Source organism: Mustela putorius, unplaced genomic scaffold (assembly GCF_011764305.1).
Source record: "Mustela putorius furo isolate JIRA1106 unplaced genomic scaffold, ASM1176430v1.1 tig00000179_pilon_pilon_pilon, whole genome shotgun sequence".
Taxonomy (NCBI): Eukaryota; Metazoa; Chordata; class Mammalia; order Carnivora; family Mustelidae; genus Mustela; species Mustela putorius.
The window spans coordinates 1,376,129-1,403,350 of record NW_025421305.1 but is presented as its reverse complement, the minus strand read 5'-3'; the positions used below and the strand labels follow the sequence as shown (position 1 = coordinate 1,403,350).

Genomic DNA, 27,222 nt, shown 5'->3' with positions numbered 1-27,222 from the left:
CTGACACTTTTCTTAAAAGTCCCTAAATATCATTGTAACTTTGGGTACAATAATAGAGAGCAAAGCACTGCACTGAGTTCCGTGACCCCTACCTGCAAAAACTTCTACTTAAAATTTTTATGGGAAGCTTATCAATAGGAATTAAAAGAATTCCGTTTTAGTATTATTTATAATTAAAGGACTCCATTTTGTAAACGTGTCACTTTTTCTTACACCATCGTGAGAGCTAAGGGCCCTGATGTAGTTCTAACCCCTCAATGATAATTTAAGAGAATAAAATCTGTGTTATTTCCCATTAATCTTTGGGAGATTAATCTTTGAGAGATTAATGGTAAATTAATCTTTCAAAGACTCTGGTACAATACCTTGTGGAAGGAAGGCAAACAGTAAAATTTGGTGAACCCAGTGAGTTTTCTAATTTATATAGCCCCTCATCACAAATTCCCACCTTGCATTCAAATAGCTTCACCCTACCATTGTCATGACTGAAAACCTCGCCTGGCACAAGGGAATTTCATTAGGGTAGTGTCTCACAACCAGGAACATTTATTTGACTCTTTTAAAAAGAGAAAAAAAAAAATAAAAAAAAAAAATACAACTACTTCCCAAATATAGACTTTAGACTTTAAAATACAGTCAAACCTCAATTCACACACACACACACAAATATAAAAATCAACAGTTTACAAAAGGCACTTAAAAATTTATGAATGTTATTTTGTCCTGGACTCAAAGAAGTGGTTAACTAGTCCCTCATCATATAGCCGGTAAGTAAAGAGGTGAAAATAAAAGCCAGATTTTGCCTTCCAACCCTGAGTTTAGATGAAAACACACCACCTTCCTACAACTTACATTTAGGTAAAGTTTCATAGTTTGTTTTATAAGATAGATTTTATTTTTCAGAACTCCTTTAGGTTTACAACAAAATTAGGCAAAAGTTCCAAAGATTTTTCATACACTCACCTCCCCATAGGTGTCCCACCCCCCCCCAATATAGTGTAAGCAAATTTGCCCCCATATTCATTCTCTGTGTGCCAGTATGCTCCATCACAACACACTGTTCTGGTTCTCCTACTAACTCCTTGACTGTTCCTACCAATTCTTCAATAGTTCCTACTCCCCAGTCCTACCCTATAACATTTCTGTGTTATAGGACTCTTCCTTCACCCCTCTGCTGGGTCTCACTTCCATGTCTGATAGAATGGTATCTTCCACACCCACATGCTCCAATCTCCCTACAAACACCGATGGTGCCCTAATCCCTACCAGCCCAGCTTCTCATCTGAATTCCACACCGCTAATCAGTCCAGAAATGTATTTTCAAATAGTCAATGAACATCTTTCAAGGCAAAAAAAACAAGACCAGTATTTTTAAAACCAGTATTACCTCCCCCACTACAAACTTCTTTGAATGCTAATCTTTCTAAAAGATGACTCAAAAAACATGACTCCTTTTGTTCTTAAACTTTTAGTGACTTTATTTAAAGACTACACTCAACCTTATATCTAGGAACCTCCCGGGACTTGGCCCCAAACTACCTATTTCCTATTATATAGTAAGTAATAGCATGTGTCTGGTGTGTTCCTCAAAGTGGTACGTGCTAGAGATATACAGTTGAATAGAATACTGTGATTGTTTTTAGAATGTGTAGTGTGTCTGGTGGCAAAATAAAAGCAAACTAATAACCCAAAACCTATGAAAATTACCAGCAATAGAGAAATAAGACTACTGGCATGGGAGTGATTCCTGGAGGAATGGTGTTTGACCACACATTTAAAGAACTTAAGTAGGCAGCTGAGAAGAGCACTTAGCACTTCAAATCGAGGGTCTAGCACAGTGCATAAAAGATAAGCAACCACATGTCAGGGCCATAAAAGGAGGGAGGAAGCGAAATTGCAAGGGATGAAGTCACTGATGTAGCCAGGAATGAAACTGTTCAAAGGAATTTTACAATAAGCCAAAGTTTTCCCTTTTGCCTGAAAACTATGGCGAATAAATAATAAATAAATAAATAAATAAGAAATTAACATGATCAAATCTGCCCTTCAAATAACCCAACCTGCAGCAGGGTAGAAGGTGGTCTGAAAGAGAAACACCAGACACATGAAAATGAGTTTGGAGGTCCTGCAGTTATTCAAGCAAGAACTGAAGGCCTGCCTGAACAAAGAGAGAAGACAAAGGAATGGGGGGAAAAAAATGTAAGGTTTCGTTTTGGTCTTTTAAAATAAAACAGAACAAAACAAACAAAAAAACAGAAAAAACAAACAAGAATCTTGGGGCGTTTGGTGGCTCAGTCGTTAAGTGTTTGCCTTCAGCTCCAGTCATGATCCCAGGGTCCTGGGATTGAGCCCCACATCGGGTTCCCTGCTCAGTGGAAGCCTGCTTTTCTCCCTCTTCCGCTCCCCCTGCTTATATTTCCTCTCTCACTGTGTCTGGTAAATAAATAAAATCTGTTAAAAAAAAAAAAAAAAAAAAACCTAAACAAAATAAAACAAAACGAAATTAAAAAACCCCAAAATCTAAATAGTGTATAACAATGTAGGAAATGAATAAGGGAAATATATCTAAGATGACGATAGTGTTTTATTGCTTTGTAAGCTGGAAACTAAATATTATAATTTTAGGGGGGAATTAGGAATATAAAATACCTGGGGGAAAGACATTTTTTTAAAAAGATTATTTTAGAGAGCAAGAGAGCACGGGGAGGGGCAGAAGGAGAGACTCTCAAGCAGACTCCCCGCTAAGAGTAGAACCCAACAATGCAGGATTAGATCTCACGACCCATGTGACCTGATGGAAATCACACAGTCAGACGTGTAAATGACTAAGCCACCCAGGTGCTCCTGAAAGGGCATTTTAGGGAAAAGAAAAATGAATTTGGTTTCAGAAATATTAATCTTGAGAGGCCTATAGGAAATTCACAATAAAATTTCCCTATATCTCCCTCTTGGCTATCTCAGTTTGTCACCTCATATTAGTTATCACTTCCTTGGCTAAGCCTCCCTTGGTCACCCAGGACTAGATGAGGAACCCTTTCTATAGGCACACACACAGCAGAGGGTTTAACTACCATCACACTTATTACACTATAATATAAAAATATTGAAATGCACTATCACATACCTCAGTATCACTCACCAACCTGGAAGCTTATTAATAGTGAGAACGTATTTTATTCATCACCTTTCCAAAGCCTTACATTTTAAACTAAACTCAATAAATATTTCTTGAATGAACAGATGGAGCCAATTCCTGTCAAATCTCCCTTTATATGTTGTGAATAAATATGTCAATATCATATATTAAAGTTCCTCAATCTCCCAGCATGAAAAATCTTTGAGAGGTCATGTTCTCTATTCTCCCTTTTATGACTGCTCAATGTTTACTGCTGCTTAGCAAGAAATAAAAAATTAAAGTCTTATGAGAGTTAAAATGAAGTCTTCTCCACAATATCAATATGTACACAATCCTACCTTATATGGCTTAGAGTAACTTTTGGGAGGAAAAAGGACTACTTAATGGAAAAAGATAAAGCTACCCAAACCACCAGACTCATAATTAGTATACTCTAAAGGAATTTATTAACTTGGTCTTACTTAAAGTATCTCTATTATTTAACAAAGAGAGAAATTTCTACATCCTACCCTATTAACAGGATCAGACAAAATATAAACTTTGCTTTAGCATTTTTATAATATCTATAGTCAAATCACAGTAGCCTTGGGGATAAAATGAATCTCCATTAAAGACATACTTTATAAAAACAAATATGATAGCCTTCTTCTCCAAAAAGAGTTACTAAAGCAATATTACGCTTACAAAATTACACGCAAAAATGTCAAGAAACACAGTTAAGGCTGAAGCTCTGCTTAATTTCATTCCCTAGGGTAAATGTATTAGTGCATCTGTACAAGAAGGTTGATAATTCAATATTCTCTATGTACTTTCTGACATTTCTGGTCTTCATTTTTCAAATTTATGCACCAAAATAAAGAATGTGTCTAGCAACTATGATAGCTTCCTGCCTAAAGCAAAGTATTTACATGTGTCCTTATAAAGCTATCAGAAAGAAGTTCTTGCTGATATATACAAAATGGTATGGCAATAGAAATCTTTTATGGAGCCAACAATATTTTCTGAATATAACTAAGACATATAACTTCTGACTAAAAGGAGACAAGTAACCTTGAGCAAGGTCTTTCTTCCACTTACACTTAAACTTGACAATTTTAAAACAATATGTTGAGAAGGGTATCACATTTAACGATACTCATATATACCATACACCTAAAAATGATTATAAAAGCAAATTTACGCTATCTGGGACGCAACCAAATCAAGTACTTGAAAGATTACTACTACTTTCTCATGAAAAATTAAAACAGTAGAGAAGTAGTGAGGTTGGAATACGAGATCAGGGTGAGGGCACACCTTACAACACCATAACCTATCAACAGTAGCACATATGACACTTAAATGACCCACTAATTTGTCTCCTACATCACTGCAGTGCAATGACAGTAGCATATTCGCACCTGTTATCCTAGTCTGTAGCCAAAGGCCGGGGAGTTAGTCATCTCTCACTAAGTGGTGAATCTCAGGACTTCTCACACAGGACATTTACAGTTTTTCATAAATTCCCAGTAACTAATGAAAGGCTGCCTATCAGATGATAGGCAAGTTATATTATCTTAAAAGGTTATGGGGCGCCTGGGTGGCTCAATGAGTTAAAGCCTCTGCCTCCGGCTCGGGTCATGATCCCAGGGTCCTGGGATCAAGCCCCACATCGGGATCTCTGCTCAGTGGGGAAACTGCTTCCTCTTCTCTCTCTCTCTCTCTGCCTGCTTCTCTGCCTATTTGTGATGTCTGTCTGTCTGTCAAATGAATAAATAAAATCTTAAAAAAAAAAGTTATAAAAATGTACAATTCTCTCAAGATTTATCTAGGTCCTGATAGATCCAAAAAGTAGCCCCTCAGGCATGGTACAAAACACAGAATAAATGTTCATTTAGTATATGTCCAGTCAGGTGCTGGTAGTAGTAATTATCATTTATTCCTCCCATGTGAGAAACCAGCCACAAGAATTTAAATCAGAGTGACTACTTAAAATGTGAAGAACACCAACATAAATTTTTCAAAACAGAGAAGAAGTCTAACAGGTCCATGTTGAGCAGAGATGAAACCACAGAACAGCACCTTAAAGAAAAGTAGGGAATGGCTTATCACCAATACTGGGCAGAAAAAAACAAACTGCTATATCAGATACATCTGACCTACAAAAATGACAGTTTTATATGTTCAGCTAGATCTAAGGAAGCAACTTCACCCAAAACAAAAACTAAGCTTTAAAACTTTTAGATATAATTTCAACCCTAAGGGCCTAAGTTACAGGATTTCTTGAGGAATATAATTTTTTTTCATTTATTCATTCACGTATTTTTGTTGTTGTTGTTGTTGTTGTTGTTAATTCTGAGGGCCAGGAACTGTTCAAGGTACAGGGACAGTGAATAAACAAAATCCTTCAAACAAACTTACAAACAAAAATCCTTCCTAAAGTTTACTCTGGAGGAAGAAAGAGACAATACATCCACGGACACCACCTGGCATGTTAGGTAAAGAATACAACAGAAGAAGACATAACAGAGAAAGAGTCAGGGTTGGGAGTGGAAGGTTAAAATTTTTAAATAGTCTAGGAAATCCTCCTCTCGGATGGCATTTGCGCTGCCTGAAGGAGGTAAAGGAGAGAGTGGAGACACCAAGCAAAGTCCCTGAGGCAGAAGCACGCCTGAGGAGTCTCCTCACAGAGTCTTCCAACGTTACTCAAAATTACTTACTTTCTTGTGAAGTTCCAATGCTTTCTCTTCAAACTCTTCTAGTTTGGCTTGGTCTATGCAAGTATCTAAAATTACAATGACAATTTTTTTTTATTCTGGTACTTCTTGAAATTGTTAGGACTTTAATAGTGCTTTCTTTTTTAAATAAAATATATAAACACAGTTTTAAAAAAACACATTACAGAAGGCTTATGATGAAAAGTAACAACAAATCACTACACTAAAAACTCAATTCCATTTCCAAACTGCGACCTCCCACAGTTCTTCTTTTATTGGATTACTCTGGCAGTTAGCTTCCATACTCTACATAAAATGTTTATACCATAATTTCTTGATTTACCTATTTAATATATTACAGATAGCTTCCTATAATAGAAGATGAAATTGGTGTTCCTTGTCTAATCCCATTTATTTTAATAATTTTGCTTTCAAAAATGGCTGGCTCTAGAACAGTAAATAAATACTTAAACCTCTGATCTCTGTTATGAAAATAGCATCTCGTGATTTCCACTCTAATATCTGAAGTTATCTGTGCCCCATACTTTCCTTCATCTTTCTACCCTAATGTGCGACCCCAGATCCTCACACTCACCTATTCACATGAACACAGTGACAGTCTCTTCTGTAAGTGCATTGTCTCTAAGGTTTTTGTAAATATTTAAAATCAACACATACAATGTATTTGTTGTAACTAAGTAAATATGTTTCACTCATAGAGCCAAGTAGTAGTCATGGTGTCTATTTCCTTCTCAAGGGTTCAATGTCTAAAACCTCTCATCTACTCAAATAAAAGCATTCCTAATTGTTAGGTAGAACAAACTTGATTTTCAGATACTATTCAAAATTGCTCCACATTTTAGTTTGCTTCGTATTCATAAGATGTTTTTCCTTATTTCTCTGTCCCTCCCACTATCAGGAACTTATTGCTTCTCTCCTGTGGAGAGAAATAAGTACTTTCTTTATCAGTACCACTAATATTAACTCTTTTCTTTCTCATTTTATACATTCCATACCTCTTCCTAGACTCAAATATCCTATCAAGAAAAAAACCACCTCACTCAAATAAGGGATATTCTTTTTTTATGCCATGCCAAAATTTGACATACACATACTCTTTCCACATTAGTTGCTATGTGGAATCACATATCAATGATTATTTTGTTCTCTAACTTTAAAATCCATGAATTCTTTACCCATGCAGAATTGGTTATCAGGCACTGGAATTCAGAAAAGAATGGTTTGCAGAGTCTCCAAACACTGACACATCTCATCGTATGATATCAAAATAATCACCACTGATTTAATCAGAACCAAATTTGAGTACAGGGAAGCTGTCAAGCTAACAGTAGCAGATTCAGGTTTTCCAAAACTCAAATTTTTACTTGAAAGCTAGAATTTGATCATTGGTAACAAATTCTATCAGTTGTTTTTCCTGACATTACAGACCTGCTTTTCTTTTTTTAAAAAGTATGTGCCAAAACAATCACGCCTGAGTAGCCCTAGCTTTTCATGACAATCATTCCTTCAAAGTAAAAATCAACCAATTCAGCTTGCAATTCAAGCAAATCCACAGCTATGTGCTCATTGTACTTGGGGACGTGGAAGTGCTAAATGTGTAAAGACAAGACGTTTTGTCTTAGGGGATATTAAAGTAATGTGAACTCAAGGGTTAGGTTTTTAACAAAATGTTTTTCAGTTATGAGTTATCAAAGACACTCAAGTAAAATATGGCAGTTTTCATTGTTTTGTTTTACTCAGCATGAGGAATATGATAGCTACTAACACAATTTGGTGTCAAGGCCTTGATTGCTAACCATGGGCCAGCAGTTTGATCCACTTTTGTTTCATCACCAGCACAAGTATCAACACAATGGAAAAGGCAATTTAGGATCCTTAAGATCCCCTGAGAGGGAGGGTATCGAGAGCTCTCAGGGCTCTACAGGTCACATGATGAGAACCAATGCTGCAGAGCTGACCTGCAGGTTAAGGGATAATAAAAGATTTCCATTTAAATAAAGGAGAAATACTCACCGACAAAGTGACTTAAATCTAAATCTAGTCTTTTTCGATATGTGAAGTCTGGATCCATCCCATCTCTATGCAATACAATCTGAGATATACACTCATCAATTAATTTGAAGTATTGTTGCCTAAAACCAAGAAGAATAATGAATGGACATCCAGGTTATTGTTGTAACTCTCCACCAAAGCAGTTTGGTAAGCTCATTTTAAGTTCAGTAATATACCTCTGCAGTTTCAACAATTGACATGTCAGATTTAACAGGAGAGAGGAAATTCAACAGGCATTGCTTTCCTTCTGATGATCTTAAGAGAATACATTTTTGTTCTTTTAGCAGATAGAGTGCTTTAATGATAATTTGCTTACAAAAATCAGAACCTTGACTTAATTAGTTAACAATAAAAAAGAATAGTAAGATGACGTGATATGTGCTTAAAAGCAGTTCTCAAAAGAGATCAACCTGCCACTATACCATAGCTATCACTATTCATTTTATTAACATGAGGTAAACACATACCTTTTTCTCCAAAAAAAATTCTCTAAAAGGTTCTTAAAACTATACAGTACACTATTTTTAGAATGTTTGCGGAGTCCAATTAAAAACTGATACTGTAAATCATAAGTACCAAATGAATACTTCTTACTCAAAAGACAACTGAAAAAATCTAGTATACCATTTTTTGGTCCAAAAATTAAAGTTTAACTACAATCCCCAATTGGGATCATGTTTTCAGTCCACCTGTTTGTAGTAAGCAAAAGAACGTCCCTTAAAACTTAAGCCAACAAATTTAAAAGAAATATCCAGCAGATTACAGTGACAAAACCAAACTAAAGTGACAGAAAGAGTAGGTGCAATCTCAGTGAGGTCAGTCCTTCATCCCCAGCCAGCACCAAGACTTATTTCTTCCCTCAATGACTTCTGGCACACATTTCCTCGCCAAATCGTTCTCATCATGTATGGGACGGTGTCTCTAGTCATTTGAGCATCTCTTCCCTAGACACTGTGACCTACTTGCCCTTCACCTACTTATTTCACATCTAATAAATGACCCATAATGCCGAATAAAATTCACAGCATTAGCAAAGATGACAAATGGTCATGGACTGTCATAAACTAAAACTGTTTTAAGACACTCTTCGTGGGTACATATCAAAGCAAGATAATATTACTAATCCTTTCCTCAATATTCTAAACTTTTCTTAAAAAAGTAATCTCCCATTCCCTAATGTGTTGCCATAATAACCAACCATATTTTCAGTTAAACTGCAAAAACTGCACACACTTATACATCACATTTGAAAACTGAGATGAGATGAAAACATTTTATTCCTTTTTCCTCTTATTCAATGCTATCCTAGTGTTGGCTTTTTTAAGATTTTATTTATTGATTTGAGAGAAGGAGAGAGAGAGAGAGGTCTAGAGAAAGAGGAGAAGGGGCAGAGTTAGAAGGAGAAGCAGACTCCCTGCTGGACAGGGAGCCTGACTCAGAGGGGGCTCAATCCCAGGACTCTGACTGAGATCATGTCCCGAGCTAAAGTCAGATGCTCAATTGACTCAGCCACCCAGGCATTCCTATCCTAGTGTTGTTTTAATATGAATGGGTTTTAAATTAACATAGGCAATTTTGTGGCCTTTCTTTTTTTTTTAAATCATAATTTCAGTATGTTTTCTCACTCCACAGCTCCCGATGATAAACTCATTTACAAAGCAGCTGAAATTTCATGCAAAACCTCTTTAAAGGCAACACTAACAAAACAAAATAAAATAATGTACTTCTGGATTCCAGACAAATAAATCTAGAAAATAATGTCCATGAGCAATATAGGTGAGTTAGTGACTATGTCAGAGGAATATGTGAATAACCTAATTAAGGGATGAACATAAACTGCCATTACTTCACTGATACATCATTTTTGTTGTAGGAATTTTAAAATCATCTTCACTTTCTCTTTAGTATTTTTACCAAATATCAAATTATCTCCCATGCACATTCCACTAGCAGAATGTTTTGCACATGTAAGCCATTGAGTATTTGTTACAAAAGCGGATTTGATCTTCTACTCCACCCTCCAATTATCTTTCCGCATTTCATTTTTCTTGGGGTCAGGAGCTACCTTTCATGTACAGTCTCCAATCGAGTTCCATTTCAGTAAAATGTCCTCTTGTTCCAAGAGGAACAAATGTTCCAAATGAGAAGGTGAGCAAAATTTCTAATTTCCCAATCCACTAATTCTTTTAAATGGGAATAACTTGCATTCTAAAATAATGTCATTTATAAAAACTTTTAAAAAATATCAATATGTGTTTAGAATGTTCAGTAAACAAAAAAATGTTCCAATAATCAAGGATTTCTAAAAGGTATAAGCCAGGTCCTTCTAAGAGTGGGAAAACCAAAAAAATGAAGCTAAAACCGAAAGAGCAAGATCCATAGACCTGCACAGCACTAAATGAAAATTTCACTGTAAATAAAAAGTTAAATAATTTTTAAATGAATATATGAAAACTTAAGTGACCCTAATCTGACTCAACCTTATAATAAAAATATATTCTCTATTAGAATAAATAACAATAACAAATACCTATGAGAATTTGAGAATATGGGCAAAAAAAATGGACGGAACTGTGTTGAGTAGAGCAGGCATAGGAAGAGCGATGCCTTCACAGGGACCGTATCTGGAACAAAGACCAAGGTCCTGGGGCTTAAAGAGTCAAGGAAGAATGAAGCATGGTTAAGTATCAAATTAAAAATATGATACTTGAAAAATGACCAAAATAACTAACATTCTATACCTCACTAATGTTGCTCTGGGGATACTATGGTTTAATACTTTTCTGAGACTCTTAATTCTACTGAAGTGATAGAATTGCCTGAGCAGGTCCTAGGAGAGTTGCACTTTTCAATCTGTTTTAAAGGTAGACACAACCACCTATGCTCTTGAAGCACAGATTAAGGGATTAGGTTAAAATGAAAGGATCAAAAATAAGATATAACCCCCCTAGCAGCACTAAGACATGGAAAACTTTGAAAGTAAATAATATTCTTTAATTCTTGAAAACTCAAACAGCAGTGAACAATTGGAGGTTGACCGAACCAATCATACGGGAATCAAGAAAAGGATGGGGTACTTTAGAGTAAATGGAAGTTTCAATTTTATTTTTAAGAATATTAGGGAAAAATAGTAGTATAATTAACCAGCAAGGTACCTCTGATATTTAAAAATATTGTTTAATCCATGTATCGATATTTTTAATCAAATTATTAGTATTTTCATTAATATTTTGATCCATATATTAATATTTTACATTAGTATTTACAAAAGAAGATAAGATTAATGATCTATACTTATCCCAAAGAACCTAAAGTTTTACCTTTTTTTCTTTTTTTGACTCTTACTCTATTTACTTTTCAGTTATATAAAAAGCCAGAATTATACCCTCTGACATCACCCAGAGGACACGGCGTCAATGAGACATGTCTAGCAAATTCTTCTACATGAAATTAGAGTAAGAAAATACTTATTGCCCAAAGGACTTGAGAATGAAATTTCAGGAAAGCTAAATTAAAGGCGACAAAAAAAAAAAAAAAATAAATTCAAGGATCTTGGCTTCCCTCATAAAACTACTAGTAACAAGGTGACAAGAGGATATAGAGAGCATTTATTCAGGATACAACATGTGGCAGATATTTGGCTAGGAGATTTACCCAGGCTACTATATTCCATCTTCATAACAACCAAGCAACTTAGGTGCTAATATCTTCACACAGCTACACATAGACAACATACAGATGAGATAAACAATCTGTTAAGCTCAAGATGGCTAGGATATTTTTATTAATTTTTTATTTTTTATAAACATATATTTTTATCCCCAGGGGTACAAAAAAAAAAAAAAAGAAGATGGCTAGGATATAATCAAACTTGAAATGTCATTTGTCTAGCTTCTCTGAGACATTAGCAACATTAGATACAACTGTATTATCAATACACTTGCTAGTTACTTAAACACTAATAAAAGCAATGTTTAGTACCCTTCATGTAACTTATATAAAGAAACTTATCAACATCACTCCTACTACCTAAACACTAAATAGAAAATAGTATCCATCACATGATAAATTAGTAATTTGTTGCTAGTGCGTATTTTTATTCAGATGAAAACTTATTACCAAGAATCTGCTGAAGCTTAAAACATAACAGTAATATCATTTTACCGTGACCTGTCTAAATATACACCCATAAGTCAGTATTACGGCATAAATAAGTATCTGAAAATTATTTGCTTGCCCAAACCAAACATCAGGAGATTTTCACAATCAATAGAATTTTGTTAGTGAAAGAAAACATTAGAACATAGCTTCTTCTTACCTTACAAAATAATTCCTCTTACCTTATAAAATAATCATTTCGAATCAGCAAAAGATGCTGAAGAATAGAAATGAAATATCCTTCCGCTCTAGTTTCCTTAACTGAGTTCCATACCATGTTGTAAATATCATTTGCTTCAGTAAACTGATTAAGGAATACACGAATTTATTCATCCTTTACACCAAACAACTCTAATAACATAGCACAGAATCTACTCTGTAAAGCTTCTAAAGACTATTATGTGCCTTAGTCTAAAGTGGGCATCATGTATACTTAACATCAAATAAAACACAGGTCTCTAGGTTTCAAAGTAGAGGAAAACAAGTTTGCAAATGACAACTTGACCTGACACTCCCTGGCTTCTCCTCCACCATCAAACTCCAACCATTTGCCTCTCTCAAGCCAAGACGTTGCTGGAGACAAGAGTAAGAGGCAACTGGTTGTAAATACCATATTAAATTTTTTTTTACCAATAGTGCTGGTGCCAGGCATTATCCACCATGAAGTAGCCCCAGCAGAGGACAGGAACCTGGTGGATTTCTGGAAAAGCACACAGAGTTAACAGAGACCATGTGAGTGTTCCCCCAAGGTGTAGGGCAGGAGCCAACAAGCAAGCTAACGACACCCTTCTCCTAATGCTGGAAAGCACTAAAGGAGAGGAGCTGCCAAACATGAAAAGAAAAAACAGGTAGTGTGTGTACACACACACACACACACACACACACAAGGCCTAACAAAATCCATCTGGAGGTTGTAACATTGATTTACATATGCATGTACTCAGAAATACACAAATTAAACTAATTAGAAAAGTTTATATAAAAATCAGTCTGATTCATAAAGGTTTGACTTTATACTGTTTATGTCGAAACGGCTTCAGAAGTTTAATATTTCGGGGAGTGAAGACTGGTTATTTGGGGGTTAGCAAGAATTTTTCATATTTCACTAATTTCAGAACAAAAGGATATTCAAGTTCAGCTCTAATATCATCGAGGCGATGAGAGAACTCAAGCAAATCTTCTTCCTTATGCTCATCAAACACTTTAAGTTGGATATCCAGGCCATCATTCCTCATACATTTTAAATTCTGGAGATATTAAATAGAAATGGCAATCAACGGTTTTCTTTTTAATAATGCAAAAAAAGTTAATGAAAAACACAAACAACAAGCCAACCATTTGGCTGGATTTATAGCATTCAAACACTTAAAGTGTTAAATAATACTCACATCTTATCTATATTTCACAAATTTTTATACTCGAGCCTTTTTTCCCCCACAGATAAATTATTCTTGAAGGTAATTTATCTAAATTTCCCCCTATTCAAGTACTCCTCTAATTTAAATATTAATAAGGAGACTGCAGGGCACTTACTGGCAAGATGTCTTTCAATCCACAACGCATAAATTCATTTCTGATGTGAAGCCTGAAGTCCAAATCATCAGGAGAAGTAACAAGGGCATTGATGAGCTGCATACACGCTACCTACAATAGATTGCACAGTGAGACGAAGGCTCAGATTCCAACATTAAAGAAAAGAGTCATAGAACTGAAATATCAAGGTTTTGTTCCAAGAATGAAGTATCTTCCTTTGGGGGAGAACCTATTAAAACAATAATCTATATGTAAATTATTTTAGTCAATTACAAATTAAGTAAGAAATATCCTTTCAGTGAAGTTTTTGTTTGTTTGTTTGTTTAATTTTACATTTGTTTGGGAGTTCTTGTGGATTAAGAGAGAGAAACATTAGGCACTGGTACCATTCCATAAAAAATTCAGTCTACCCGAAAGTTAAGTTCTTGTCCAAAAATATCATTCCATGCACATACAACACAAAGCTGAACACCCTAGTTGAAAAATTATGGATCTCTACTGGATATAAAATACTTACCTAAAATACAATGGTAACTTGCCATTCATCAAGAAAAACCCAAAATTTCCAACACCTGAAGGTCAGTAATTGTCCTGAATCTGGTTAATGGGGTTGTTATAACAAAACCCTATCTCACGATCATGGCACAATTAATTAGAATTAACCAGGCAATGGTTCAAACACTTTGGCAAAAATTCAAAAATAATATATGTCATGTTTATTCCGAAGGTATAAAGAAATTACATAACTAATTAAATTCTTTGGTATACACCTTCAATGATGAAAGTGCAAAAATCACTGTATTTTCCAGTTATTTAACACTCCAAATTTCAAAGTGGATTTTTTTTTTTTTAAGCACCTGGCTGAAATTTATCTTTCATTGTCTGAAATCCATATAATCAAAGGAAAAGAGATCGGAGGCAGAAGTGATCATCTCTAAGAAAAGCAAAGTATTCTTTGTTAATGATGATGATGTTATTTTCTAAGTCTGCATTCTACCCGAGTCTAACAAGAATGACTGGCTTACTGATCAATATGTTTAAACTCATGCTGTTCCCTAAATTGTCCTTTCTCCATCCCTTAAGGCAAGGTTTATATGAATTTAAAATGCTTTTTTTGGATTAAGACACCGACAGGGGTCTTAGGTCCTGCTGGTTGAAATATATCGTAATTATTGTATTTGATGTCTAAATACTAAAATCTGACCAGCACGCCTCTACTGTCAAAACTTAAGACTATTTAAACTGGAGGAAGGAAATATGTGCCAGAAGATAAATAGGGGAAAGGGAGACATTTAAAATAAAAAAAGAATAAACTTAAAATGAAGGTGACCTTTCCACTACACATTCGTTCAGCTATAACTGGCTCACATCACAAAGTTTAAGACGCTTTCTTTCTACCTCCATGCCAATCATTACCTGGTAACCACAAAAATAGTTTTTCAGTAGTAGTATATAGTTTTAAAAGATCTCAAAGGATATTTAAATAATGTTTCTCTACATTCAGAGCAATTAAATTAGTATCATTCACAAGGTTTCTGGAAAAGACGTGAATTATAGACAACTCAAAGCAGCAAAAATAAGCAGCATAAAAAATTAGCAGGAAATGGGACTTAAATGTAAAGGAAATACATGCAGAACAATAGCAGCCTGAAATTGAAGAGAAAGAAGGGAAAAGGATAAACCAAAGTATTTCTAGGAAACACCCTAAATGGCAATTTCCTATAAAAGGAAAAACAGAAAATTGATTTAAGCTGAAATAATGAAGTTAATTTTCTAAAATCCCTTCCAATTCTAATGGTAATCTGCCATTATTATGACTTATAACCACTCTTTAATCAATGCCATGTCAATATATGTCTATGAACATATGCAAGCATTCAGCAAAATGTAGTGTTTCCTTACAGAAAAGTAATTCTATTATCAAGATAAAGATCAAAGAGTTCCTTCTAGGTTTTTAGCATGTATACTGAGATACATAGACTCATTTGATCTTAGAATTTCATATAAACAGCATACTAGCAGAAGCAGGTGCCAATGTATAGCATCTATGTCATTGAAATCAGTTACTACACACAGCAGGAACTATGCAGGTAAATGAGATATATCTGCCTACCCTCATGAAGATAGATACAATGGTAGAAATATACCATGTAGAAGAGAGATGGTCCATATACAGCAGGAATGTGGAGAAACTGAAGACACGGACAGCTGGGTAAAAGCATAGGCCCTTAGGGATAAAGAAGGACTGAGGTGAGATGTTCAAAACAGCTAAAGAATAAACCTGTTAGAGGACATGGGACCTTCCATTGAACTACAAGGAATTCTGATTTCCTGAGCAGTTTGTGAGGACGAGAAGGGAGAGAGCAGTGCAAGGAGTCACAAGAAGTGAGGCAGGACAAGAAGACAGGCCAGGTGAGGCACAGCTGCATGTGCCAAGTCAGAAAATTTAGGCGCAGCTGGAAACGGGAAACCACAAGGCATTCTATGTAAAGGAGAGGGAATAGTGGAGGGAGCAGTGTAAGTTAAGAAGCTGTTGTAGAAGCAACTTGAGTGAACAATGACAAGAGCTTGAACATTAAAAATGTGAGAGAAACTGATAGAATTTGATGGCTGGGTGGACATGGGGTTGACTCAGAAGCATTCAGAAGAGCCTCCTCACTTCTGTTCTTCAACTAAATAGGAGGTAATACCACTAACAGAGCTATAAAATGTAAGGAGAGAAAGAGGTTTTAGAGAATAGGATAAATTCTGCTTTTAAAATTCTGAGATTGAAATGTATATTAGGAGGGGTCCTGTGTGGTTCAGTTGGTTAAAGGTCTGACTCTGATTTTGGCTCAGGTCACGATCTCATGATCATGAGATAGAACCCCATAACCAGCTCCTTGCTGAGCATGGAGCCTGCTTAAGATTCTTTCTTCCCTCTCCCTCTGACCCAACCACAATTTCTTCTAAAAAAAAAAAAAAAAAATGTGTACATTAGGACTCATTCATTCATTAAAAAAAAAAAAAAAAAACTAGTTAGTGGGTACCTAGACTGTGTCTGCTGGAGATATTAAACAGAAGCTCAAGAAAATAATGGCACTGTGATATTCATCACAAACAATTCCCATGCTGCTTGAGGTTTCAAAAATGTAGCCTTTATAATCTTTATTAATTTGCATTTAAAATATTGTTTCAACAGCATCACAAAATGTACTTCCCTGTGGAATAGATGAGGGTGAGAAAACTAAGAGCTTCTGCCCTCCTGGAAACATCCTAATTTAAAGTGTCTATGTTTGAACATCAAAATACAGAGTTCCCTGGGTACCTGCTCAACCATTTCATTCCCTCCAAGCCTATTTTATTGGTGCCCACTAAGCACTTCTAAGTGCTAGGGATACAGCTATGGAAAAAGACAGAAATCACTCTCAGAGATGAAGAGGTTAAGACTGACTCCAAGGTTTTTGGCCTGGTCAATTGGAAGGATGGGATTATCATTGATCAGAGTGGAAAATAAAGCATCCATTGAGATGGGAGAAAGAAGCTTGGGAAGACAGATCAGGGGAGCTGTGTTTTAGAGATGTTAAGTTAGAAATATCTTTAGTGAGCAGCCCTGAAAAAAGTGGAGAAGGAAACTGGCTATAGGGGACCCAAGTTCAAGAAAAACATGACCACAACAACTGCACGGTCTTATGTGGAACTCACGGTCTTAGGTGGAACCACCTAGTAGTAGCAGAGAGAAAAGAGGTACAGGAGCTGATGGGACACTTCAGTTGCAGGCTTTGTTTTAAAGGCTGGGGAAATAAAGTTAAAAGGCATCAGTGAGGTAGAAGAAAAAGGAAACTTGGGTGCCCAGGACTTAGGGGAGGAAACGGTCTCAACAGAGAGAATGATTAACTGAGTCAGAGGCTCTAATAGGTCAGCTAAGATGACTAATAAATTACCACTGCATTAGGCCAATTGGTGACTTGACAAGAACAGTTTCTTATAAAGAGACAGAGTTGTTGTTCCAAGTAGGAAAACACCTGCCTTCTCATATGTACCATATGCAACCAAGATGATCGGCACTAAAATAGTCTCCTTCCTCCAAACTCATCTTTATACTTTTGGAATGCTGCTTGTTAACCTTTAGTCTCAGCATATATGACACTTCTCTTTAGGTGTTAAATCATGGACTCAGTTCTAATGATTTGGAAAGCAGATACTGCAAGCTCATTTTATTATTCTTGTCTCAGTTACCAAGAAGGAACCTCACGTGAGAAAAAGCGTCTTTAGCATAATTTGTAGCTGGAAGGGTGTGTGCGTGCTTGCGTGCGAGCGTGGTGCACACATGTGCTCAGGCGCACCAGTGTCCATCTAGGGCTTAGGAGAGTTGAAGGTTCCCTCAAGAGCAGCAGCAAACAGAAGGTGCACTGCAAGGACTAGGACCCGCCAAGCCCACAGACCAAGCCAAGGAAAATGAGCAGCCAGAGTGTAATTACAAATAGTGGAACAAATGTCAGCAATGCAGTAAACTAGAAGGCACAGACACACAACAGGGGGCAAAGTAAATAAACCGTAAACAGAAATCTCAAAGATAGTCAATATGAGGAATAGATCTGGTCAAAGGCAATCTCAGGAACAAGGCAAATGATCAAAGAAAAATCATTAGACCTAGAAAGAGGTTAATGAGCAAGACAAAGAAAGGAACATGCCACTATCTCCGACACTTCATCAGCAAAGTAGCTTTCTGCCCTTGAAAACAGTCAGGTTTCTTCATCTGTGAATACCCATCACCTAAATTTCCTCCAGTACACAATTTTACTTACCCCTGACACCATGCTCAATGCAAAGATGAGAAAAAATAAATACTTTATGCATTTTTAAACTTTGACGCAAAAACCTTTGACCCTTTCAGATGAAAGTGAAGCACAAAATGCAAGGTACCGTAACACGTGTGATGCCTGGAGGCTCAAACATAGAGCTCATCCAATTTGTTCGAAGGCCACCAGAGCAAATGCTTTCTCAGCGACTGTGCTGAAGGAACAGAGAAGGTATCTGACAGCCAATGCAAGACTATTCTTTAGAAAGCTCACACTTTGGTCAACATGTTCATCCTGAACACAAGTAGGTGTTTTTACAAATAAAAGTGATGACTATACGATGCTGAAAATGTATCAGCTTTATAACCTAAATTCACACTGTAAACAAGTACCAGTCAAGTACATACATAAAAATTCTATCAGAATCCGCGAATAATTATTATCTGGGCCTGGAAGATACAACATAGTCTGCTATTCATCTTCCCTACCCCACAGCAGAAATCATCTGTTTCTCTTTGTACAATCAAATTCCATATTTATCAAGTTAAAATGAGTAAATGAGGCTTACAGAGAAACAGTTTGCCGCTAGTGCAAAGAAACTCCAAAGAATTTAAAAAGCACACGCGTTAATTCAGAATAAAAACTAACCAGCCTACATTAAGCAGACAAACACAGAAACAGTAAAGGAGATCAGCAGATGTAAAGTTCTTTTTAATTTTATTTAGATTTCCAATTGAGTATTCTGCAAATGATCGACACAGTAAGAGAACAAATCAGAGCGTGAGGTAACTGCATAATTTCCATACAAACACAGAAAATAAAGCGCAGAATGCAAAAAGCTATAATTTATATGAATGGGAATATTGGGAAAACAAACAGATTTTTAAATATTTATTCAAACACTCCCCACTGCGACAGCATTCATTTCTTCTGTGTCCTCCCATGCATTTTGCTAGAACTCCTCCTACTGCATTTTACTTACGAAACATAAGCTAGCCTTAGATTCCCAAGTATAAGCTTCTTAAGGGCAGGGGTATACTTTTCTTAAAAATTTTATTTATTTATTTATTTATTTATTTATTTGAGAGAGAGAGAAAAAACACAGTAGGGGGAGGGGCAGAGGGAGAGAGAGAAGGAGGCTCCCCGCTGAGCAGCGACTGGGATGTGTGGGGTTAGATCCCAAGGCCCTGGATCATGACCTAAGCCAAAGGCAGACGCTTAAGCGACTGATCTGTACAGGTGGCCCAGGCAGGACATACTTCCTGTATAGCTCTTGTATAACTCAATGCACAGCAGTCGCTGAACAATTAACTAATTGACTGCTTAATTATGAAACTCTATGCAGTTACCTTTGAAGCATGAGGTAAGTTTATCTTTCTGGTGATCTACTGTAGCATAAGTGAAGAAATTTATTATGTCAGCTCAGAAAATTGACTGTATGTTCTAGACAAAAATTTCCACCACGAATTTATGCTTAGATGTGTGCTCCCTAGGACAGCGTGAGTTCACATTAGACTATTATTCCACTGTGTTTCTCTAACGTCTTAGTTTAATGGCATATTATTTACCAGTCCATTTCAATGCATTAGTATTTGGATTTATATTGATATATTAATCCTACTGATGTAAACCTCAGTAAAAGTAGTCAAAACAGAGAGGGATTAAAACAAACTGATCTCTGCATCCTTCTAGGATGCCCCAACACTGGTCCTAAATATAAAATCTTGCTAACATCTTTGTTCTTTATTTGGTTCTTCATTACATGTGAGGATAAGTTACTTGAAACTGAAAATAACTTTGGTTAGTAATTTGGCAGGGCAGGGGGAAGTGGAGATATTTGAAACAAAAAGAAATAATAAATTAAGATATGACTATTCATTATAGTAAGACCTCTGTTTGGTCTCAAGCAAAATTAAACCTGGGGATATTTTGAGCATTGAAGGGGTACAGGAAACAAAAAGAAAGAGAAGCATAAACTTGACTATATCTAAAAAGTCACTATAACCTATAATTTGTTTCAATGTCGTATTTCTCAATCATTACCCAGTAACAAATTTCAGAGTACAGTGACTATATTCCCTTAAAGGTAATTGTTCCTACTTACAATCAATTTTACAAATATCTATTTGTTATTGAACTCAATGAAATACAGAAATTGAAGAAGTTTTGTTTTGTTTCGGTTTTGTTTTTAAGAAAAACTGTCTTTGCGGCAGCCACAGGAATGCAATTCTCAATCTCTGGCTACAGAGAGTATAAATGACCAACAGCCCAGCCCCAGCTGCTACCCTGTGAAATCCATCACAACAGGTGAGCTGAGGCCACAGTCCCCATGGGCCTTTCCCAGCCAATGTCTGAACACACAGCAAGAATAATAAAATGGGAAGCCAAAGGGGCTTTGGCTTGAGGACAAAACAAGCCTGCCAAGTTCTTCTGGAAGTGCACATCAGCCCAAGACACTTCCCTCAACCCTCCTTCCTTCTCTCCTCCACCTGCCATCAGGTCTGCAGGGAGCTGAACATCTCCCCACCTCCCCCAGCCCTCTCCAGGCCCTCTAGAAAGCCTTCCCCCAGTGCCATGCATACTAAATCTCTTGCTTTTCAGAAGACCCAGATTAACATAGCCTTGTTCTACAAAGCAAGTTTCAGCAAGAATATCGTTTTCAAGTTGTATGATTCATAAGTATTATAAATGCAACTTCATATTCAACAGGACACTTTCACTTTTTCTTCCTGTTCTCTAAATGTGAATACCTTATGCATTTTAATATGTAACCATGAGATATTTGTTAAGACTACGTGTATGCCAGGTGTCTGAAAGTGTTTGAAATTTGACTTTCCTCTAATAACAGTTCTAGAGATACCAAAGACTTAGATTATATTTCTGCCTTTTGTCTCTTTAAAAAATACCTTCCAGGATAGAGCAGTATCTACTGTGAGAATCCTAGAAAGACATACCAATCATCCCTGTCCCCTGAGTCCTAGGATATCACTTACCACCCTTGTCCCTTTAGTCAGTAATTAAGGTAGGGAAAATACTCCGTAGTATCACATGAACGAAAAATAAATGAAGATTTCATTCTATTCAGCCTATATCAAGGTGCAATGAATCTATAGGAAAAAAAAAAAAAAAACACCAAGAGGATCAGACTGAAGGCAAAGTCAAGAAGCTGACAGGAGAAGGTTTCGTGGTCTGTTCCCCACCACTGGACAAATCACCCTGAGTCTCTTACATTTCTGGGTGCATTGCAAGTAGAGGCACTGGTGGGCCATCTTCTGACTGTTCTTTTCGAGGATATTTGAATAGCAAATAGATAGGCATGCTTCATGTCCAGAATAATAAAGATAATATCTCTTTGGAGCAAAAGGCAGGTACAATTACAACCCACTAAAAAAGATTAAGGTTTTCTAAACTCAAGAGTTTCTCCCCTATAGTACAACTTGGCCTCTCCACCAAGTTTTCACATGCTCCAAATCCTGAACTGAGCATCCTACAGTTTATCAGCCAGTAGGAGGCCACAGTGAAAGCACTATTACCCAATAGCTGCCTGTTCGATAAAGGTCATTGGAGGACCCCAATAACTACAAATAATACTTTCCTTCCAGAAGTACCATGTAGACCTTCAAGACTATATATGCTATGAAGCAGCCAGGTGTTAACTTGCTTGTCTCTCTAAAAATGTTGCCCTTCACCTCAGAGCTGATTCTAAGAGATGTACAAGCATCTAAGCAAACACAAGTGCTCAGTCCTCAGACAGCCATGAAGGCTCTCCAAACTAAGGCTGCCATTGGTCCTGCAGAAAAAAATTAACTATATATGTGTACCCTGCAGGCATTTATCTCCATGATGGGAGTTGCCCAATTAGAAAAGGAGGTAAGATATCTGTCCCTGATTTTAGTTGAAACTACCATTGATACTGCCCTGGCCCTGGAAAACACCCGGCTTCAGCTCACTCACTAGGGTTGTTATGGATAAAAGAATTGTCCTGGATTTCCTTCTTGCTGAACCAGGGGAAGTCTGTGCAATCACTAATACATCATTCTGTACCTGACTACCTCAGCCAAACTGGAAAGATCAATAGAAAAAATTAAGATTCTGTTGTTCTAAGTTAGACCCTGATGGTCTGTGGGATTTGTTCGGCTGATTCCATCTGGGACCTGGAAGGCCTGGCTGGGGTCCATACTGCAGGTTAGCCTCAACCTGCTGCTTGGAGACTGGCTGACCAACAGCCTTAATTAAATAATTAAATATTCTGCACCATCAGAATAAGTACTGCCCGTGATGTAAGACTTGAATTTCCTATCCTCAGGGTTTCTCTCCTGAAGCACAACCTGCTGCAAATGGAAACTGAGGCTGATAGAAAACACTACTGTTGCTATGGGTGATGAAGTCCTTTGTTGCTGACCCGGGGATTCATGTCTTCTCACAGCACCCGTAAAACGACGACAGACTAACAAGTGACGTAAAAATCATGTTCTCAATACTTCCCCCCATGGGTCCAAAAGGACTGAGAGGAAGACACCATAGGAAATCATAGCATGCCATCACCACAGGCCTGAGAACAAATGCACAGAAAAGCAAACATCCACCCAAAGAACTCTAGGATTCCCACTCTGATTCCTTTCCTGACAAAAATCTACCACAACTCAAACAGTTCCATGACCAACATCAAGGGTTTAGGCAAACTCTTTAGAATCTACCTCATGATACTCTAGCAAAGGATGGCTTTACAAAGAGAAGAGAAAAGACACACATAGAAAAGAAAAATAAAAGGAAAGAAATGAAAATAACAGATAAATTCAACATGTGGTTGAAACTAGAGACTGGCTTACCCGTACTTCTTCGGACCCTCTTTTAGTAAGGAAGACTGAGCCAAAATGAGGAGTGACTGTCTGAGCCGCATGAGGCAAGGTTTGCTGCTGTGGCAGAAACACAGCAATGTGTCCTAGTGTGCCACATGTTAACCAGCGTAGAATGCTGGGCATGGAGTTTCCCTTAGAACATTCCCGGATGTGGTCTGGCACTTCTACATTACTTCTGGCTAGTATCATCCACATGGAGTTCCCTAGGTCTGCCAAAAATTCTGTTAAGGTACCCAGTAAGTACATTTCCTGCTTCAATTACCCATAGTGGATTATGCTGTTTGACTCTGAAAGCCCTTCTCTCATATACTTGAGAAGAGTAGTATATATTTAAGTCTGATATTTATATTAGACTTTCTTTCCTGAGAAGGAAGACTCCCTAAGTCCTGAAAATAATTTTAGGTTATTTGTGACACTCACTTTTTTTTTTTTTTTTAACTGTCTTACTATACCATATGAGTAGGAGGAATGAAAGATGTTCAATTCTACTAGTAACATGGGCAGTCACATTATCTTCATTATTATTATTATCAGACTCAAAAAAAAATCTAACAATCCTCCTTGAAAAAGTACTTTGTTATATAGTACTTTGTTATACATAAAAGAACAATGAGAATTTTTTCAATTTTACTATCTTCCATTTCCTCCAATTTAAAAGCAAACAATAGGGTTCTCTTCTATTCAACAATAAACAAGTTTTATTTTTAATTTGGTCACTTGCTAATATCAGCCAGACTAGTACATTTCAATAAATATAAATTAAAAGGTAATGGTAAAATGGGCACTTAGAGCTTAATAGGAAAATTGATAACTAGTTAGCTCTAAAATATACTCTACTTACAGAAAATTCGGAAGCACTCAAAAAGAAGAGTTGCTTAATTTTTTTAAAGGAAAGAGAGAACAACCAGCAATCCCAGGAAAGACAATCTACTTACTTCCCCACCACCCCTGAACTCCCTAAGTTAACTAGCTATCTGGAAAATAGTACCTTTAACTCCTAACTTAAGCTTTCCACCTGCTAGTTTAGGCTTAGTAATGGAAACTTTCCTTCAAGAGTAAAGACCCAGGAAAAAAAGGTTGAGTAGGAAAATAAAAAAAAGTTTTAAAATTCTTCCCATCATTTATTCAAGAAAATGGAAATTTAATCTGTACATACCAAAAAAATGAAAAAAAAATAATGGTAAAATAAACTTTTAAATGAATTTTCAATGAAAATTAAACTTTACAACCCATATGAAGACATTTTAGTGTTTCGGAAAATAACTAAACATTAAAAAAAATAATAATTACTTACAACTAAGGCAATTAGTTTCAAAAGAGCAAATAAAAGCAGCCACCCATGTCTTGGTAAAATTTTTCAAGAACTGAGTCAAATGGTTGACTTCAACAACTATCTAAGGAAGATGTTGTTGGTAGCCATGCCCCCAGTCCTTACTAAATACGGCAAACATGCAATCATTTAAATAAATAAATAAATAAATAAATAAATAAAATCATCTCCACCAATATTCACAGGTAGCATTATCCATAAAAGGCAAAAAGAAACAACTCACATTTCCACCAACTGACAACTGATAAACAATGTGAAATATCCATGCAATAGCCTAATATTTGGAAGGGAAAAAATGAAGTTGTAATACATATTTCAACAAGAACGAACACTGAAAATATTAAGTGAGAGCACCAGTCAAAAAAGACCCCATATTGTATGATTTTATCAAAAACCCAGAATATGAAGATTTATAGAGATAGTGGATTGGCAGTTGCCTAGAGCTAAAGGGAATGAGGGTATTACAAGGTGACAATGAAGGGATTGGGAGAGGGGGTGAGGAGATTCTTTTAGGGGTAAGAGAATGTTCTTGATTGTTCTAGATAAGATTGTACAACTCTAATTATACAAATATATAGGACGGTCCACTTTTTGTGGATAACTTTTATGATACGTGTATTTTATCTCAGTAAAATGGTTATAAAAAGGAATCATTTCAAAATTACATCAAATCTTTAAATATATTTTAATTTCAAGTCTTAGTATCTTCTATAAGCTAATAATCCATTCTCAATTTTTAACTGGCCATTCTCTTTCAGAGAATTTTATAGATATTTATTTTCCAAATGGTAGCATCTTCAATAAATTGAGAGTAATTGACCAACAGAAATGACTAAACATACCCAGGAACATTTTTGATACATGTAGTTTGCCTTCAGGTTCATATGATAATCAATGATAATCCTACAAGGTTAGACAAGTTTACCTCAACATTTAGCCATTGCTAAACATGGCTACCTCAATAGTCAAAACAAATTTCATATGCATCTTACCAAAAATTTTAAGGTTGTAATTGCCATCTTTCAATTAATGAGTCAATCATGTTATTTGTCTAGATGAAACATGGCTTTGTTCTTAACAAGACATTCTTTACCCTTTTCCTCAAAGCTTTAAGATTGATCTATTTATTTTTGAAAGCAAGTGAGCACAAGGAGAGGGAAGAGGCAGATGGAGAGGGAGAAGCAGCCTCCCCACCAAGCAGGAAGCCCAACACAGGACTTGATCCCAGGACCCTGGGATCACAACCCAAGCCAAAGGCAGACACCAACCAACAGCCACCCAGGTGCCCCTCTTCAGAGCTTTAAAATATTAAGTGACCATAATACTGCTGCAAACAAATTGGGACCCCACTTTTACCAAGTCTTTTTAAACTTTTTATTCTGAAATAACTGTACATACACAGAAAGTTGCAAAAAGAAAAAACTTACAGGTAGGTCCTAGGTACTCTTTGCAATATTCTGCCCCATGGTAACTTCTTGCATAATTATAATGTAACATTAAAACCAGGAAATTGAAATTAGTACAACCCACAAGAGCTTATTCAGATTTCAGCAGCCTTACACTCATTTGTGTGTCCAAGTAAGGTTCTGTGCAAGTTCGCTGTATGTACAAATTTGCCACCATCACCACAATCAAGATGCACAACTGTCACCACACACAACTCTCTGCTGCCATTTACTTATGGCCACACCCAATACTTTCCCAGACCCTATCCCAAACCTCTGGCGACCATTAAACTGTTCTCCATCTCTAAAACTTGGTTCTTTCAAGGCTACTATATAAACGGAACCATCCAGGACTGGCATTTTTCAAGAAAGGTAATTCCCTGGAGATTCATGTAAGTTGTTGGGTGTATCAATAGTTCATTCTTTTTCAATACTACATATTCTGCAGTATTGGTGTCCACAGTTTAACCATTCACCTGTTGAAGAACATCTGGATTGTTCCCAATTTGAGCCTATGACAATATGGGTATGGGGATGTGTATGAACCTGCATTTCATTCATCTGGGTTAGCTCATGAGTGTAACTGCTGAGTTATAGTTATGTAACAATTTTACTATCAACACAGCTAATATTTCTGAAAAAGGAAGATCCCCTTCAATCTCCATTTTCCACTGACTTTGTTTTTAATTTAACAAAATTACTTTGTAAGGCTAGCATTTACTCAACATTTATGGCAAAAAAAACCTAAGCATTTTAAATACATTAGTCTATGTAATCCCCACATCCACAATGAGGTAGTTTTCAATATTGTCCTTCTCTCACAAGTGAGAGAACTGAAGCATAGAAGTGGTCTGGGGCATGATCCCGACCGAGTCACAGAGCCAGGATGCCAAGGGATCCAGCTTAAATTCAAGCTGCACGACTCACAACTCTAGTCCTTGCATCACAAGACACCATCCCTCCCACTCTAGGGACATGTGTGCTATTAGATCAAAAAGTACACACTAGTAAGGGCACCTGGGTGGCTAGGTTGGTTAAGGGTCTGCTTTTGGCTCAGGTCATGATCCCAGGGTTCTGGGATGGAGACCCGCATCCAGCTCCCTGCTCCATACCCCCCCCCCCCCCACCATGCATCCTCAACCCATCCTAACTTCCTCTCACTCTCAGATAAAAAAATTAAATCTTTAAAAAGAAAAAAAAAAGTATACATT

At 36.5% G+C, this 27,222-nt stretch overlaps 1 protein-coding gene across 6 annotated transcripts in view; it reads right to left on the bottom strand.

Moving 5' to 3' along the window:
* DIAPH3 (diaphanous related formin 3) overlaps window positions 1-27,222 on the bottom strand; it is a 499,636-nt gene that overhangs the window by 316,535 nt on the left and 155,879 nt on the right. For all 6 annotated transcript variants that reach the window (XM_013047223.2, XM_013047224.2, XM_004775321.3 and 3 more), the window contains 5 exons: window positions 13,597-13,707; window positions 13,192-13,310; window positions 12,246-12,362; window positions 7,867-7,985; window positions 5,836-5,900 (listed from right to left, as the gene is read on the bottom strand). In XM_013047223.2, coding sequence (XP_012902677.2) covers window positions 5,836-5,900; window positions 7,867-7,985; window positions 12,246-12,362; window positions 13,192-13,310; window positions 13,597-13,707 — 531 coding nt within the window. The remainder of the gene's footprint in view (window positions 1-5,835; window positions 5,901-7,866; window positions 7,986-12,245; window positions 12,363-13,191; window positions 13,311-13,596; window positions 13,708-27,222) is intronic.